The sequence below is a fragment of the Micromys minutus genome (genome assembly GCF_963924665.1).
Source record: "Micromys minutus genome assembly, chromosome: 1".
Lineage (NCBI taxonomy): Eukaryota > Metazoa > Chordata > Mammalia > Rodentia > Muridae > Micromys > Micromys minutus.
The window spans coordinates 31,145,292-31,161,543 of record NC_137969.1 but is presented as its reverse complement, the minus strand read 5'-3'; the positions used below and the strand labels follow the sequence as shown (position 1 = coordinate 31,161,543).

General features: G+C 50.7%; 1 protein-coding gene across 1 annotated transcript; it reads left to right on the top strand.

Moving 5' to 3' along the window:
• Positions 1 to 2,141: 2,141 nt before the first annotated feature.
• Positions 2,142 to 15,917, top strand: MYO1G (myosin IG; the record flags this gene model as incomplete). The annotated part of the gene is made up of 22 exons (XM_080914416.1): positions 2,142 to 2,254; positions 3,755 to 3,963; positions 4,115 to 4,208; positions 5,168 to 5,333; positions 5,568 to 5,621; positions 6,007 to 6,117; positions 6,338 to 6,454; positions 6,894 to 7,118; positions 7,202 to 7,347; positions 7,855 to 7,969; positions 8,135 to 8,305; positions 8,525 to 8,595; positions 10,189 to 10,263; positions 10,420 to 10,552; positions 11,062 to 11,228; positions 11,647 to 11,854; positions 12,370 to 12,593; positions 13,068 to 13,212; positions 14,282 to 14,386; positions 14,542 to 14,655; positions 15,470 to 15,624; positions 15,700 to 15,917. 22 exons carry the CDS (start codon positions 2,142 to 2,144, stop codon positions 15,854 to 15,856), a joined length of 3,075 nt encoding a protein of 1,024 aa, XP_080770542.1. The 3' UTR covers positions 15,857 to 15,917.
• Positions 15,918 to 16,252: the final 335 nt, after the last annotated feature.

The window sequence follows — 16,252 nt, the reverse complement described above, 5'->3', positions numbered from 1 at the left end:
AAGGGTTGTACTGCCCCTGGGAGGAGCCAGAGCCCTACTACTGCATCTGGGACAGTTTTAGTCAGTAGCTCATCTTATCACTAATGACACCTGCTTTTCTACCACATAGTGGATTAGAACTTACAATTTCATTAGGCATGCTGCATTATCAAATAATTTAAAAAATCAAATGGAATGGTTGAAATAAAATGGTCAGCAGATGGTAAATAATGCACACCTTTAATCCCAGCACATAAGAGGCAGGGCAGGCAGACCTCTGAGTTTGAGGCAAGCCAGGTCTACAGAGCAAGTTCCAGGATAGTCAAGGACACAGAGAAACCCTGTCTCAAAAAAAAAAAAAAAAAAAAAAAAAATTATATAATTGTCAGATATCTGAATACAAGGTCTCTCAAAGTTGGCCTGCAAATAAGTCATATTTGGGAACATGCAGGCCTACGATCTAGCCTCCTCCCAGCATAGGAGAAGGGAGCAGAGAGAGCTGCCCACTGGCAGACCCTGTCATGAGGAAGGAGGACTGCACAGAGAAACCTGAGTGTCACCTAGACATTTTAAAATGTACCACTAATTTACAAGCTCAGCGATGGGCCAGAACCTGTGAGGGCTAAGATGTGCCCCCAGAGCTCCAAGAAATAATGGTCTTATCTCAGAGGCTGGATGAACGAAGGTCATACCAAAGGCTAGCCCACTAGAGGGTTGCACAGTGTATTTCTCCCCTCTCTTGTCACTGTGGTGAGGAATTGCAGGGTGGGTCAGGCAGGAAGTCTTTATGGTTTGAACTCTATTGTGGCCACCCATGACTAATGTTGAGCTCTGGGGCAGCAGATGTATGGCTGGGTAACCATGAGGGGCCAAGAAATATCTGTTGGGCTGGAGCGATGGCTCAGAAGAGCACTGACTTTCTCCAAAGGTCTGCAGTTTACAGCCATCCAGCTCTCTAGCCCTCTGCAGACACCCGGCACTTACACATGTAGGCAAAGCACTCATATACAAAATAGATGTTTAAAATGTTCAGAGAATAATCCCTTTTGCTGGGGCTGGTACAATCCTAGCTACTTTGGGGAGCTGAGGCAGGAGGCCAGCTTGTACTATAGAGATAAAGGAAAGAAAGAAGAGGCAGATGGAGGGTGATTTCTATGGGCAAGCAGATTGAGTGCAGCCAAGGTTGGAAACCAACCCTCAGAAATCTTGTGGCAAGTAGGAGCTTCTGTTGTTTTGAGAGAGTCTTGCTATATCAGGCCTTCAACTCATGTAGACTATGTTGACCTTGAATTTATGACAAGACAATCCTCCTGCCTCAGCCACCCCCACCTCTTTTTTTTTTTTTTTAAGAGACAGTTTCTCTGTGTAGCCCAAAATGTCCCAGAGATCACTCTATAAACCAGGCTGAGACCTGCCTGTCTTTGCCTCCTAAGTGCTAGGATTAAAGGCATGAGCCACCACACCGTTATCTCCCAAATCTTCCTGATACAAGGTATCATGTAGCCCAAACTTAAACTTGCTGTGCAGTAAGGGACAACTGTGAACTTCTGCTCCTTCTCCAGATGTTGGGACTGCAGACATGCATTACCATGCCCGGGTTGTTTGTTTTTGTTTGTTTTTCAAGACAGAGTTGCTCATTGTAACCAGCCCTGGCTGTCCCGGACTAGTTTTGTAGACCAGGCTGGCAATGAACTCACAGAGAGCCATTTGCCTCTGCCTCTTGAGTGCTGGGATTAAAGGCTTTTGGCACCATGCCTGGCATCCATGCCGAGTTTGAATAGGGTGCTGAGGATTGAACCCAGAGCTTTGTGAATGTTGGGCAAGCATTCTACCAATTGAGCTACATTCCCAGTCTTCCCTTAATCCTTGCAATGCTTGGGATTACAAGGATGTACTACCATGCCTAGCTTGAAAAGAGCTTTGAGGAGGCCAAGAAAGATCCCATCAGAACAAACCGTTAGGCTCAAACCTTGTGGGCCAAGGAGCAGGAAACAGTGCCTGAAGCACCCAAGCAAGTGAGTAGCAAGTGGGCAGGGCCAAACTCCCCCGGCAGAACCCACTTCCTACTTTGCAGAAGTACTGCAGGAGTTAGGCAGGGCTGGGCCTCCCCTTTCTGTCTTCCTCTTCACCTCTGTACAGAAAGTTCTGGCGCCCTGACCTGGATGCTTCCAGTGGGCAGGATGGAGGACGAAGAAGGTCCGGAGTATGGGAAACCAGACTTTGTGCTTTTGGACCAACTGACAATGGAGGCCTTCATGAAGAACCTACAGCTCAGGTAGATGTGAGGTGGGGGTGGAGGGCACTGGGTTTCTTTCCTCCCTTTCCTCCCTTCTCATCCACGCAGACCTGAGAGAAGCATCATCAGGAATGGGGACAGGGTTACACATACCCAGACAATACAGACGGAAAGGATTAGCATCTGCGGGAGATAATGGCCACTCCGAAAGTAACCAGCTGTCAGAAATGGAGCTGCCCACTCGCACTCACCACACCCTAGTTGGCAAGCCCAGAGCGTGATAACCCCTGAGAAAGATGGGCAAAGGCCGGGGGACCAGAAACTATGCCGCATTTTCCTCTCTGTGACCCGCTGATATTTCTTCTCTTGGTCTCATATGGGACCTGACTTGAGTTTCCTTAGGCACTCCAAAATGAAGTGAGCTCCACCCTAGAATCCCAATGACCAAAGCAAGTTGGTGTGGTGCTCTGGGTTGGGAGTTGTGCATGAGAAGGGTCACAGATTAGAAGAATTGACGATGCAGCCTGCTTTCTCACTGAAAAAGGCAGGGAGGGGTCCAGGAGCTAGAAGCATGGCATGTCAAATGGCCTCGTGTGCGGCTGGACTTCATGCCCACTCCCTAGGGAGATCTGCTGTGTGCTAGGAAGCTCCTTAAAGAGCAATTGAGCACCGGGACTCTCGCTAGGCACTGAGATGGAGCCCCCCAGGCTGACACATGGAGAGCTTTATCCAGGAAGTGAGTCCCAGGCTTTGTTAGTCTATCCTCATTAAAAGCAAGCTCACAAGCGTGCCCTCCCTGCTTTGTATGCTGAGCCCGGGAGGACAGTGGCTGAAGGTCACACAACGGGTAGTCTCTGGGAGTAACTTGTCAGAAAGGGCAGAGAAAGAGGAACCCTGAACCAGCCTGCCTGGGGTTGGGCGGGCCCAAAACGGAGGAGGACAGTTGGGGAGCAGGCAGGCCAGTACCCCTCCTAGAGCACAAAATCCAAGTGGGGTACTGTTCATAACTTGGTTTGTAAGCGGAAGGGTGGAGGAGTCTGAGATGTGATGGAGAGGGGCGGTGGCCATGGCTGGGGGGGTGCAAAGACTAGCAAATCACCATCCTATGATTTGGGTGGGGCAGGGCGAGTCCCCTTCCGGATCTGGTCCCGCCTAGACTCTGAAACAGGAAACAACTAAGGCCCCCCTCTCTGGAAGAGTGCTCTTTTCTCAGTCTCAGCCCAACTGCCCTGCAGGGCTCACCTGGGACCATCCCCGACTCTTGTGAAAGACTCGGGGTTCTTTCACAATCTTTGTGGATTGGGTATTCCTGGTTCCTGGACCTGAGTGAGCATCCTGGCAGAGAGTTGTGTGGACCACACGATTTACACTGCTCTGGGTGGCTCAGCGTACTCAGGATGGCACCAAGAGGTCTTAAGTCAATGAGGTCCCTTTTCTTTTCTCTATGATCTTCCTGGGAGGGGGTGCTGACTGCTTGAAGCCTCCCATTTGGGCCTCTTACGGATGTGGAATATAGAGGCCTTGTTTTGCTGTACTCAGGTTTGAGAAGGGCCGTATCTATACCTACATTGGTGAGGTGCTGGTATCCGTGAACCCCTACCAGGAACTGCCACTGTACGGGCCAGAGGCCATTGCTAAGTACCAGGGCCGAGAGCTCTATGAGCGACCACCTCATCTTTATGCTGTAGCCAATGCTGCTTACAAGGCCATGAAGCGCAGATCCAGGGACACCTGCATCGTCATCTCAGGTACCTGTGCTGGTGAACCGGGTGCCAGAGCCATGCCTCATTAATAAATGAGGGTGATGGGGCTTCCACATCTGTGGGTTGGACTGGGACAAGGATCTGGGCTAGTGGTACCCAACCCAGTTGGGTCTATCATTTTCTATTTTCTCCGCAGGGGAGAGCGGGGCAGGGAAGACAGAAGCCAGCAAGCACATCATGCAGTACATTGCTGCTGTCACCAACCCAAGCCAGCGGGCTGAGGTAGAGAGGTGAGCACTTGGGGGTCCCAGCTGGGCTGAAGCTTCTTTGCTAGGAGAAGGGCCCTGGGCTAAAAAAAAAGAAAAGGAAGAAAGAAAAAAGAAAGGTTGGGGCTGGAGAGATGGCTCAGTGGTTAAGAGCACTGACTGCTCTTCCAGAGTTCAATCCCCAGCAACCACATGGTGGCTCACGACCATCTGTAATGGGATCTGATGCCCTCTTCTAGTGTGTCTGAAGACATCAACAGTGTACTTATATACATAAAATAAATAAAAATCTTTTTAAAAAAAGAATGAATGAATGAATGAAAGAAAGGTAAAGGCCAGTTTAAGCCACTCTCTGTTGGGAAGGCCCCAGGCTGCTCCCTGAGTTCTAAGGCCACACCAAGGACCTTTCAGATATAGGAGGTGAGATCTAGCCAAGGTATGTACACTGCCTATTGGGAAAGGGGTGATATCAATAGGTAGTTATCAAAAGCATCTCAAAGCAGGGCAGGGAACTTGCCGAAGCCTGGGAGGGTCAGGTAGGTAAATTCCAGCTGCTTGATCCAGAAAATGGGCCGGTCTGCCCAGCCGGTCCCCACACAGACCCTGCAGAAGTCTTAGCCTGTCTCTTCCTGTATTGATGTGGTAGGGGCTTGCAGGATGCTTACAGAAATCTCGGTCCACCAGCACGTAATCATCACTACTGTCTGTAGTGAAAGATCTACTACAGAACAGATGGGTCATGGGGAATGGCCACAAGAAACAGCACATAGCATTTGCTAAGCACCTATCCTGGGCTTAGAGCTACACAAATGTGTGACACCAGCAAGCTGGATACTCCCAGGTCTCAGCGCCAAGGAAACGCTGAACAAGGTGGAGCACTCAGTCCCTCACTGCCAGCTCTGCTTCCTGGCCCATCCTAAGATGCTATGATTGTTTTCTAGATGGGGATTTTTGCACTGAGCCTCCAGCCTCTCTGTCCACAGGGTGAAGGACGTTCTCCTCAAGTCCACCTGTGTGCTGGAAGCCTTTGGCAATGCCCGCACCAATCGCAACCACAACTCCAGCCGCTTTGGCAAGTACATGGACATCAACTTCGACTTCAAGGGGGATCCAGTTGGAGGCCACATCCACAGCTACCTGCTGGAGAAGGTGGGAAGCTTGGCTTCGGAGACCCTTCCTCTCCACGAAAGGCCAAGGGGTTGGGGGACATAGTGACTTATGTTACATATTAGGAAAACAGTTCTTAGAGGCTCGTCCCTGGGCTTCAGTGTCCCTTTGTCCCAGCATTCTTTCTCCAGGCTGCTTTCCATCTGGTAACACATGATGGGGTTCCTGGTACAGCTACCCTCCCAGACTGGAATCCAACTACCCCTCTTGCCTCAGTCTAGGGTTCTCAAGCAGCATGTGGGTGAGAGGAACTTCCATGCCTTCTACCAGGTAAGCCTCTGTGAGTGGAGAGGGGATGGGAGTTAGCAAACAGGGGCAGGGAGGGGCAGGAGGCTGGGCCTGTCCTCCATCCCTTCCTCACTACCCCTAATTTCCCCTCTCTATCCCACACTAACCTGACCCTAACCACTGACTTTATTCCCCTAACCTCCATTCCAAGCATAATACCTTACCTCAGGCACCAAAGGGTGGGAGATCCTTGAGACCAGAGCTGTCCTCAACATCAGACACCCAGAGAATGAGAGTACCCTGGGACACAGTCAATTTTTTTTATGGGTCCTGTGTCCGAGTCATCCTGTTTCTGTTGGGGGATGGGATTGGTAGAGGAGGGTCCTTGAAACCCGGTGCCTAACTAAAGAACATCTGTGCCCTTTAGTTGCTTCGAGGCAGTGAGGACCAAGAGCTGCAAGGACTGCATCTGGAAAGAAACCCCGCGGTGTATAATTTCACACGCCAGGGAGCTGGGCTCAACATGGGTGTGCACAATGTGAGGGCAAGGGGTACAGGTATCAGTCAGACTTAGGGACTGGGGACAGTGATTGGCTTAGGCCAGATACAGGATGAGCAAGCGCCAGGGATGGAAGAATAGGGATTCATGGAGGAGAAGGGATGGGGTGAGCAGGTGACAGAGACGGAGATCTGAGATCTATTAAGGGCAGGTTTCCTGGGTCCATGGTAGCCTGAGTGGTAAATAGCTTCTCCCCTAGGCCATGGATAGTGATGAGAAGAGCCACCAAGGAGTAAGGGAGGCCATGAGGATCATTGGCTTCAGTCCTGAGGAGATGGAATCCATCCAACGCATCCTAGCCGCCATTTTGCACCTGGTGAGCTTGCCCTGGAAGACCTGAGAGGGCTAAGTCCCTGCCTGGGAACCTCCAGAGGGAAAGGATTGGACTCAGTGGTGATATTCCAGTTGAGCTGCCTTCCTCCCCTGATGAGTCTGTGTTGGGGATGCCCAGGAGAGGTCTGCAAGGGGTTGTGCTCCTTAGCAGCTGAGCCTTGAAAATCAGGCCTTTGGCACTGCAGCCTGTTAGCAATTCCTCAGCAGTTCTTAGCTTCAGTTCCCTTTGAGAGGCCCCAGTTGAAGGCTTTACAACTCTGCCCTGTCTGTGGTCCACAGTGATTAGTAGACAGTACCATCTAAGTGGATCTCCATACCCACACCTTCTGCCTTCCTTCCTTCCTTCCTTCTTGCCATTCGAAAGAGAGCTAGACTCTTTGGAGACATGGAGCTTAGCCTGTTTATGGTCCCTTCATCACCAGGGAAACATCGAGTTTGTGGAGACAGAGGAAAATGGACCAGAGAAAGGAGGCCTGGCAGTGGCCGATGAGGCCCTGGTAGGATATGTGGCCAAGCTGACAGCCACCTCTAGAGACCTTGTTCTGCGAACCCTGCTGGCTCGAACGGTGGCTTCGGGAGGCCGAGAAGTCATTGAGAAGAGCCACACTGTGGCTGAGGCCAGCTATGCTCGGGATGCCTGTGCAAAGGTATTTCTCAGAGTAGTTGGTGGGAGAAACCATGGAGGTGAGACAGGAATTGGGCTGGTAGCACAAAACATGCTCTGCCCCAGGCGATGTACCAGCGATTGTTTGAGTGGGTTGTGGACAGGATCAATGGCATCATGGAACCCCGGGACCGGGACCCTCGGCGTGACGGCAAGGACACTGTCATTGGGGTGCTGGATATCTACGGCTTTGAGGTGTTTCCTGTTAACAGGTAGGCAACCCAGCCAACCCCATCTGTACCTTTGACCCTGTAACTGCTGTGGCCACCAGAAACTTTGGTTGGTCCAGGAGGAAGAAATGTTTAGATTTTCCTGCTGGTCCTTGAGTACTCTAAGCTTGTCTTGTCTGTACCCTCAGCCAGTTAGGGAATGTGATGACAGGCAAAATTTGGGGGCTCACCCCCCTCTTTTTTTGTTTGCTTGTTTTTTGTTTTGTTTTGTTTTTCGAGACAGGATTCTCTGTGTAACAGAGTCCTGGCTGTCTTGGATTTGCTTTGTAGACCAGGCTGGCCTTGAACTCAGAAATCTGCCTCTGCCTCCCGAGTGCTGGGATTAAAGACCTGTGTCACCACACCCAGCCCTTCGCTTCTTTTGATGGTGGCTCTCAAGTCCATTCTGGGGCATGGGGTGGGGGGCAGAGAGTTCATAACCTATGGTGTAGAGATGTTAGAAGGGACAACGCCTCTAAGGTCCCACCCTACTCTTCCCCCCCCCCCCAGCTTTGAGCAGTTCTGCATCAACTACTGCAACGAGAAGCTGCAACAGCTCTTCATACAGCTTATCCTGAAGCAGGAGCAGGAGGAGTATGAGAGAGAGGGCATCGCCTGGCAGAGCGTGAGCGCAGCAGTGGGCTGGGGGAGTTGGTGTCAGTGACGGAGGAGGGGGCCTTAGGAGCCTCGTGTAACCTGGAGGGCGCTAAGCCAGCCCTGTGCAAGGGGACATGGCTGGCTGGCATCTGGAGTTTTTCTAGAGCCTCCCTTCTGGCGGTCTCCACTTCAGATCGAGTACTTCAACAACGCCACCATCGTGGAACTTGTAGAGCAGCCCCGCCGAGGCATCCTGGCTGTGTTGGATGAAGCCTGCAGCACGGCAGGCCCCATTACTGACCGAATCTTCCTTCAGACCCTGGACACACACCACCGCCACCACCCACACTATTCCAGCCGCCAGGTATTCTAGATGTCCCCGTTGCTATGGCAGCGCAGAGGGTGGGTGGGACACACAGAGGAGTTAAGATGCCCATGCCTCATGGGGTTCTTGGACAACTTAGCCTGTTGTCACTAAAGTCACAGTTACCTCTGTCCAACAAAGGTGACTGTAGGATTGTCCCTCTGTGCAAACTACAAAGTTGCTCCCATTGTCTGTGTCTTACCTTGGCCTGTCTCATAGCTTTGCCCTACAGACAAGACCATGGAGTTTGGCCGAGACTTCCAGATCAAACACTATGCAGGGGTTGTCACGTAAGTCCCACCCTAAGTCCCAAGAAGCATAGAAACGGGAAAGGCACAAAATTTTATGTCTCACCCCAGCTCTATGCATCTAGAAGCTCTTTTAAAATACCCAGGTCAAACCGGGCATGGTGGCGCACACCTTTAGTCCCAGCACTTGGAAGGCAAAAGGAAGGCTACATAGTGAGAGACTCTGTCAACAAAACAACAGAAAAACTAATAATGAAATGTCCTTTCCTGAGCCCTACTCTATCCCTGTTATTTGAAGGACTTTCGTCCTGGTTAAGAACCTGCATTATAGTTATAACCCATCTGCGGTTCGTCACTGAGGGAAATGGGGGCAGGAATTGAAGCACAGGCCATGGAGAAATGATGCTTGATGCTGGCTCACCTTGGCTCCCTCAGCTGATTTCTTACATAACCCAGGACCACCTTCCCATTTTAAAGATTTGTTTATTTTATGTATGAGTATACTGTAGTTGTCTTCAGTCTTCAGACACACCAGAAGAGGGCATTAGATCTCATTACAGAGTGTTGTGAGCTGCTGGGATTTGAACTCAGGACCTCTGGAAGAGCAGGCAGTGCTCTTAACCAGAGCCATCTCTCCAACCCCCAGGAATGGTTCTGCTCACAGTAGTCTGTGTTCTCTCACATCAATCAAGAAAATGTCCCAGGGCTGGAGAGATGGCTAAGTGCTTAGGAGCATTGTCTGCCCTTATAGAGAACTTGGGTTTGATTCCCAGAACCTACATGACTGCTTACAACCGTCTGTAACTCTAGTCCTAGGGATCTGATGCCTTCTGGTCTCTACGGTACCATAGACACAAGTGATGCACAGACACACCTATACCCATAAAATAAATAGAAACAATGAATCTTTTACAAATTATAGAAAGGAAAATGTCCTACAGACTTGCCTACAATCTGATGGAAGCATTTTCCTAATTGAGGTTCCCAATTCTCAGACAACTCTGGCTTGTGTCAAGTTGTCAAAAACTACCCAGTGCACCGCCTCTAGATTTTCTTTCTGGAGTTGTCATGACAACTGATAATTTACCTCTCGTTCCTCTCTAACGTGGATTTGAGGCAACTCTGAGAAATATAGTGTTTGATGTAAGCTTCCCAAGGAGAGAAAATAGGCAATCATATATCTGTTCACAGTAATCTACGCCTTTGGTCTTCACTGTTGCTATAAGCAGAGCTGCTATTTATCAATAAACTTTCTAGTAGTCCAGGAACCAGATATTATGTCACAAGGTTAAAGTTCATCACAACTGTAATCGCTGGTATTTGTAGAAGCTTGTTAGACTTGGTTCAAATATTTAATGTACATAGGGAAGCCGAGAGTTTGGATGTTTTTCCAAAGCCACCCAGTACACACATGAAGAGGTCGGATTTGTGCTGGGATGTGTGGCTTCAGACCTGGGGCCTTAGCCTCTGAGGAGAACAGGTGTAGGTGACAAGGAGAATGCAGATGTGAGGGACCCAGCAGAGGGTAGCAGGCTGGAAGAAACTGAGACAGGACATTAGAAATAGGTGGCAGAAGGTGGGGACCTACTTGGAAGTCTGTCCCTTAATCTACTCTCCCACTCTGGTATTGGTTAGGTACTCTGTGGAAGGCTTCATCGACAAGAATAGAGACTCTCTCTTCCAGGACTTCAAACGGCTTCTGTACAATAGGTGAGTGTGGTTTGCTGGGCCAGGATTAGGAATCTTCAGGGACTCTAGGGTTTAATCCCTACTTAACTCACAGACAGCCTGAGGTTCAAGACTAAAACTATGTAGCCATACTTTGCCCTGTCGGGGTATCTGGGTAAATGCAGTACATGTCTTCAGCATGGATCCCACCTTGCGAGCCATGTGGCCGGACGGGCAACAGGACATCACAGAAGTGACCAAGCGACCCCTGACAGCCGGCACACTCTTTAAGAATTCCATGGTTGCCTTGGTGGAGAATTTGGCTTCCAAGGTATTACCTTTCAAATCCTTCTCTGTGCCCTGGGCACACATGGCGGAGGGGCATTCTTGTTTTCTCTGCTTGAACCCTGTCTGCCCCACTGGAGACAGAGCAATGGCAGTTTGAAACCAGCATACCCTTAGCCCATTGCCTCCTGGGTCGACTGGGAGTCACACAGACAGGCACTAAGCTTTCTTGAGAAGTTTCGGGCCAAAAGTCTGAGGAGCAATTGGTGGGGTGGGTATGGAAGGGTGTGTTAGCCACAGAACATCTAGAAATGGCAACCTCTCTGGGAAGACAGGAGGAAGTGGGGAGTGGAGGGCTCCTGTTTCCTTCCTGGACAGACCTAGCTCTGAGTTCTGGCTAGGCTCCAGGCCTCTGGGGTCCTTGTTCTGCTATGATTTCACTTGTCCAAACTCTGTTATCCCAGGCTCTTTGGGGACCAGAGAAGCCCTGGTTTCTTGAGTCATGACCCACAGAAATGACTGGCTCAGGCCCCTAAGCATCCTCTGTTGCTACAGGAGCCCTTCTATGTCCGCTGCATCAAACCCAACGAAGACAAAGTGGCCGGGAGACTCGATGAAGCCCACTGTCGTCACCAGGTTGAATACCTGGGATTACTGGAGAATGTGAGGGTCCGCAGGGCTGGCTTTGCTTCCCGGCAGCCCTACCCCCGATTCCTGCTCAGGTACAGGTTCCCACACCCGTTACAATGTGAGCCATGGCCTCTGTGTGGACTTTAGGGGGTAGAAGCAGAGAGACCCTAAATAATGTCTTGCATCATAATACAAGTTAAAGCCAGTGCATCTCCGGCCCCAAGGTACCAAAATGTCTGTGGGAAAATCTGGGGAAGATGGTTGTGTGTGTGTGAACACATGTACATGTATAAGGTTGTATGTGAGGGCACAAGCAGCAGGCTTAGAAAGAAACGTGGCGAGGGTGTGCCCGCCATGCCATAGCTGTCCCAGAAGCATGCTGGCATGATTTCAGCTCTGAGAATTGCTAGTACCCCTACATTCTTCCCAGAGCTGGTCAGGGAGAGGGACGAGTGTGTACTGCCTGACTGCCTGATGCCAAGTACCCACCACCGTGTCCTATGGTGACAGGTACAAGATGACCTGTGAGTACACGTGGCCCAACCACCTGCTGGGCTCTGACAGAGAGGCGGTGAGCGCCCTTCTGGAGCAGCACGGGCTACAAGGGGACGTGGCCTTTGGCCACAGCAAGCTGTTCATCCGATCGCCAAGGACACTGGTCACCCTGGAGCAGAGCCGAGCTCGTCTGATTCCTATCATTGTGCTACTGCTGCAGAAGGTGCGGGGAGAGGGTGGCAAATGGACACCCGCCATAGTGGGGACGAGTGTCCACATAGGTGGTGCCCTAGTTCACTCCTGATGGTGTCCCTGATATTTTAAAGTCATGTGTGGGTCCCTGGCTACTTGTCTTGCAGGATGTTCGGTCTTAGTTCTGATGATGACATTCTGGGGATGTCCCTCTGTCTCCGGGAGCCTTGGAGAAAATCTCCATCTCCCCTCTCCCACATAAGCTTTCTTCCTAGGGCATCTACAAGTGCCAGCTTACAAGGTCTGGCATAGATGAGCTCCTCTTTTCTGAGAGACTGTGGAGTATTGAGCAGAGTTTGTCTGTCCTCGAGTGCCACATGTCTACCCAAGAACAAGCCTCCAGACAGAACTGGCTCTAAAGAGCAGAAGGCTTGGAGGCCAGCCTTCTCGGAGACAAGAGTCAGGAAAGGGTCATACCTGGAATCAGGAGGCTAGAGCCTTGCTGGTAAAGATCCCATCCATGTCTTTTCCTTGTGTTCCATCCAGGCTTGGCGGGGTACCCTGGCTAGATGGCGTTGCAGGCGACTGAGGGCCATCTACACCATCATGCGCTGGTTCCGGAGGCACAAGGTACGCGCTCACCTGATTGAACTACAGCGACGGTTCCAGGCTGCGAGGCAGCCCCCACTCTATGGCCGTGACCTTGTGTGGCCAACACCTCCTGCTGTGCTGCAGCCATTCCAGGATACTTGCCATGTTCTCTTCAACAGGTACCATGCTCAGCCCACCATACGATTTCCCATTCAGCCAGTGTCCTAAAGCTTGACTGGGAGACATATCACTGTCCCCACTCTTAATCTGCAGGAAGTTAGGGCCGGGTGACATTAACTGGCCATTAAGTGGCCATCCATGTGCCATGACTGTCCTGACAATGAGCCGGGCCAGTGTTATGGTTTTCACAAGGGAAGCTGGCTAGTCAAGACTGGGAATTGAGGACTCCATGTTGGTATGGACCCTGAAGTCTGTGTAGAAGTAGACAAAGCAAGTGTCAGAACAGGAGGTACTTGATGGCTATGCATTTGGAGGTTGTCTCCTAGGTATAAACACTGGGTACAAAGGGCCAAGGCCAGTGGACAGGGACTGGGACCCAAAGGGCAGTCAACATCAGATTAAGAAATGACTCTTTGGAGGGCTGGAGAAGGGATCAATGAGACAGGCACCTTCTGATCCCTGTCCTCTTCAAGGTGGCGGGCACGGCAGTTAGTGAAGAACATCCCTCCTTCAGACATGACCCAGATCAAGGCCAAGGTGGCTGCTATGGGGGCCTTGCAAGGATTGCGGCAGGACTGGGGCTGCCAGCGGGCCTGGGCCCGAGACTACCTGTCCTCTGTGAGTACTGCTTAGGTCCAGTTCAATGGATTGGCACTGCTGTGGTCTTACCAGCTATTCTGTCCATCCTGGGGTTGCCTGACCCGTGGAACCCTCTTCTTCGTTCTGTCCTAAGAGTTCACGCTTCAGGTTTTAGGATTCTTTTTTAACTGTATCACTTCCTGGAGTCTGCTGAGTAGTCGCTAACCCCTGAGAGTCCTGTGTTCTCAGGTATAGCTGCCCCTCATATGCTCAATTACAGTGCCCTATCAGGCACAAGCACATACATATGTGTGCATACACACAGACACAGACACACACACACACACACACACACACACACCCCAATACTTCAATACTTCTGCTTCCCTGCTCCCTTCATTTTCAACTGGTTGCTGTAAGTTTGCCATCTCTCATATTTTGCCTTCTGTTGCTGTGATAAATACTACATCCAAAAACATCTCAGGAGAGAAAATGTTTCATTTCAGTTTATAGATTACAGAGCATCATCCAGGGAAGCAAAACTAGGAACCCATGGCAGGGTCTGAAGCAGAAACTGTGGAGGAATGCTGTTTATTGGCTCACCCTCCCTGGTCTACTCAGCTATCATTTTAGCATCCCAGCCCTCCTGCCTAGGGATAACACCGCCCACAGTGGACAGAGTCTTCTTACATCAGCTAGCAGCCAAGAAAATGCCACATAGACATAGCCACAGGCCAATCTGGTGGAGGCAATTTTTTAATTGAAGTTCCCGAGTCCCAGATGTGTCAAGTGGACAACTGATGCTAACTATGACACCATCCTGGTGTCTGTGTAGTTGGGTGAGACATGCAACCCATTCTTGCCTTCTGAAGGCTTTTTCTAGAACTACATATATGGGCCAGGCCAGGAAAAGGAGATGGCTAGACTGTCAACAATGAAGTTCTGTGCCCTTTGCTTTCATAGAAGCCGTGTGCTTGTTTATGTACAGGGTCTTGATTGAGACTCTCCATGGAGAAGGATAGTTGTGGTGTTATGTTGAGAGTTTCTGTCAATCTAGCATGACGCCAAACCCATCTCAAACACCCCTTTTTCCATCATCTGTCCTCAGGACACTGACAACCCCACAGCTTCCCATCTGTTTGTTGAGCAACTAAAGGCACTTCGGGAGAAGGATGGTTTCGGAACTGTGCTTTTTTCCAGCCATGTGCGCAAGGTTGGTACTTGGCCTGGAGGTCATGGGGGACAAAGACTGGAGGGACTTAGGAGGGAGACCTGAGACAGCCTCTGCCCGGGTCTGGTTGCATCCTTGGTCAGCCAGTGAAGGAAGAATAGTTGGGGAGTACCTGGGCTCAGGCAGCTTTTCTGCAGGTGAATCGCTTCCGCAAGAGCCGGGACCGGGCCCTTCTGCTCACAGACCGCCATCTCTACAAGCTGGAGCCTGGACGACAGTACCGGGTGATGCGGGCTGTGCCTCTGGATGCGGTGAGCGCTGTGGACATACTATATCACCTGTAGCATGTCTATGAGGGCCCTGGGAGCCTATCCCTCTCCTCTCCATGGTTTGCTAGTGATCAGTAACCCAGATCTTCCTTAGCCAATGGGTGGCAGCACTCTGAAAACCCTATAGTGGCTTTCTCTCTCAGTGCCTGGACCCTCCTGCTCCCTATTTCATACCTTCATGTTCCAGCCAAGCCAAATGGTCCCTCTCTCGGCTCTTGCTTTTTTAGGGGGTCTCTTGCCTGTGTAGATCTGAGCCCTCACTATAACATTCAGCTACCTCCCATAGGGCCCTTTCTGGCTCTATGGCTACTTGGTCCTTTGCATGGTAGTTTTGTTCCCGATATTTTTTTTTCTCATAGGGAAAGGAGTAACCAGGGACAGGAATCAGGCTGTGTTATGTCTGAGTCTTCCACTCCTGGTGACTTCATTGCTGTGAGAGTCAAAGGACCACTGGTGTCACCCCATGTGATACAGTGGCTACATGCCAGTATGACAATAAAAATGTCCCCAAGGTATAATAAAATGTCAGCTTCACAGTCACAGAAGCACACTCCAACAGGAATCTAAACTTTTCTATTATGGCACACGTTTCTACTGCATGATGTCATACTAATCTTCCCCTCGGTCAGCAGGACTCGGAGAGGGAAGGCTAGGATGGCGGGGGTGGGGGAGTGGTGGCTGGACACTGAAGTGGACACTCTGCCAAGGGCAGTGCTTCCCAGGTGGTGCTCAGGAAAGTCTTTCTGGAAGGAAGTGGTTGGCTTGATGTGACCCTGACCCCAAGCTGTCTTCTCAGGTGACAGGGCTGAGTGTGACCAGTGGAAGAGATCAGCTAGTGGTGCTACATGCCCAAGGCTATGATGATCTTATAGTGTGTCTACACCGTTCCCAGCCACCACTAGACAATCGGATTGGGGAGCTGGTGGGCATGCTGGCTGCACACTGCCAGGGGTGAGTCTGGGGTCATTCGGGGATGTGGGCATACAGAGCTTGACCACTCTGACCCCTCTGCTCTTTCTGTTGCAGGGAGGGACGAACCCTGGATGTCCGTGTCTCTGACTGTATCCCACTGAGCCAGCGCGGTGCTCGGCGCCTAATTTCTGTAGAGTCCAGGCCAGAACATCCTGAGCCAGATTTCCAATGCAGCCGAAATACCTTTACCCTCCTCTGGCCAAGCCACTGAGCAAGCTCAAGCCAGTCTAGCCTGGTCTCCACACAGATCTAAACACCTTGTCTTGATCATACTAAAGGCCAGGATTTGTCCACCCTTACATGGAACAACACAAAATAAAGATGCTATATTTGTGCCCAGTGTGGCTGTGGCTGCCTTGGCCATCGTTACCCAACATTCCCTGATAATACACTATGGGACCCACATAAACTAAAAGAAGAGGTCTGAGGATCCAGTCTGAAGTAGGTGACAAGACCTCAGATCTCAGGACACCAACCCAAGAGACAGGCTAGATGTAGAGCCCATGGTCTGAGTGAAGCATTCTCCATGAACATGCTTCCTTGGACAACTAAGACTGCTGAGTCCAGCTTGGCCATGTAAGGGACAGTATGACATGGTTTCCTGACC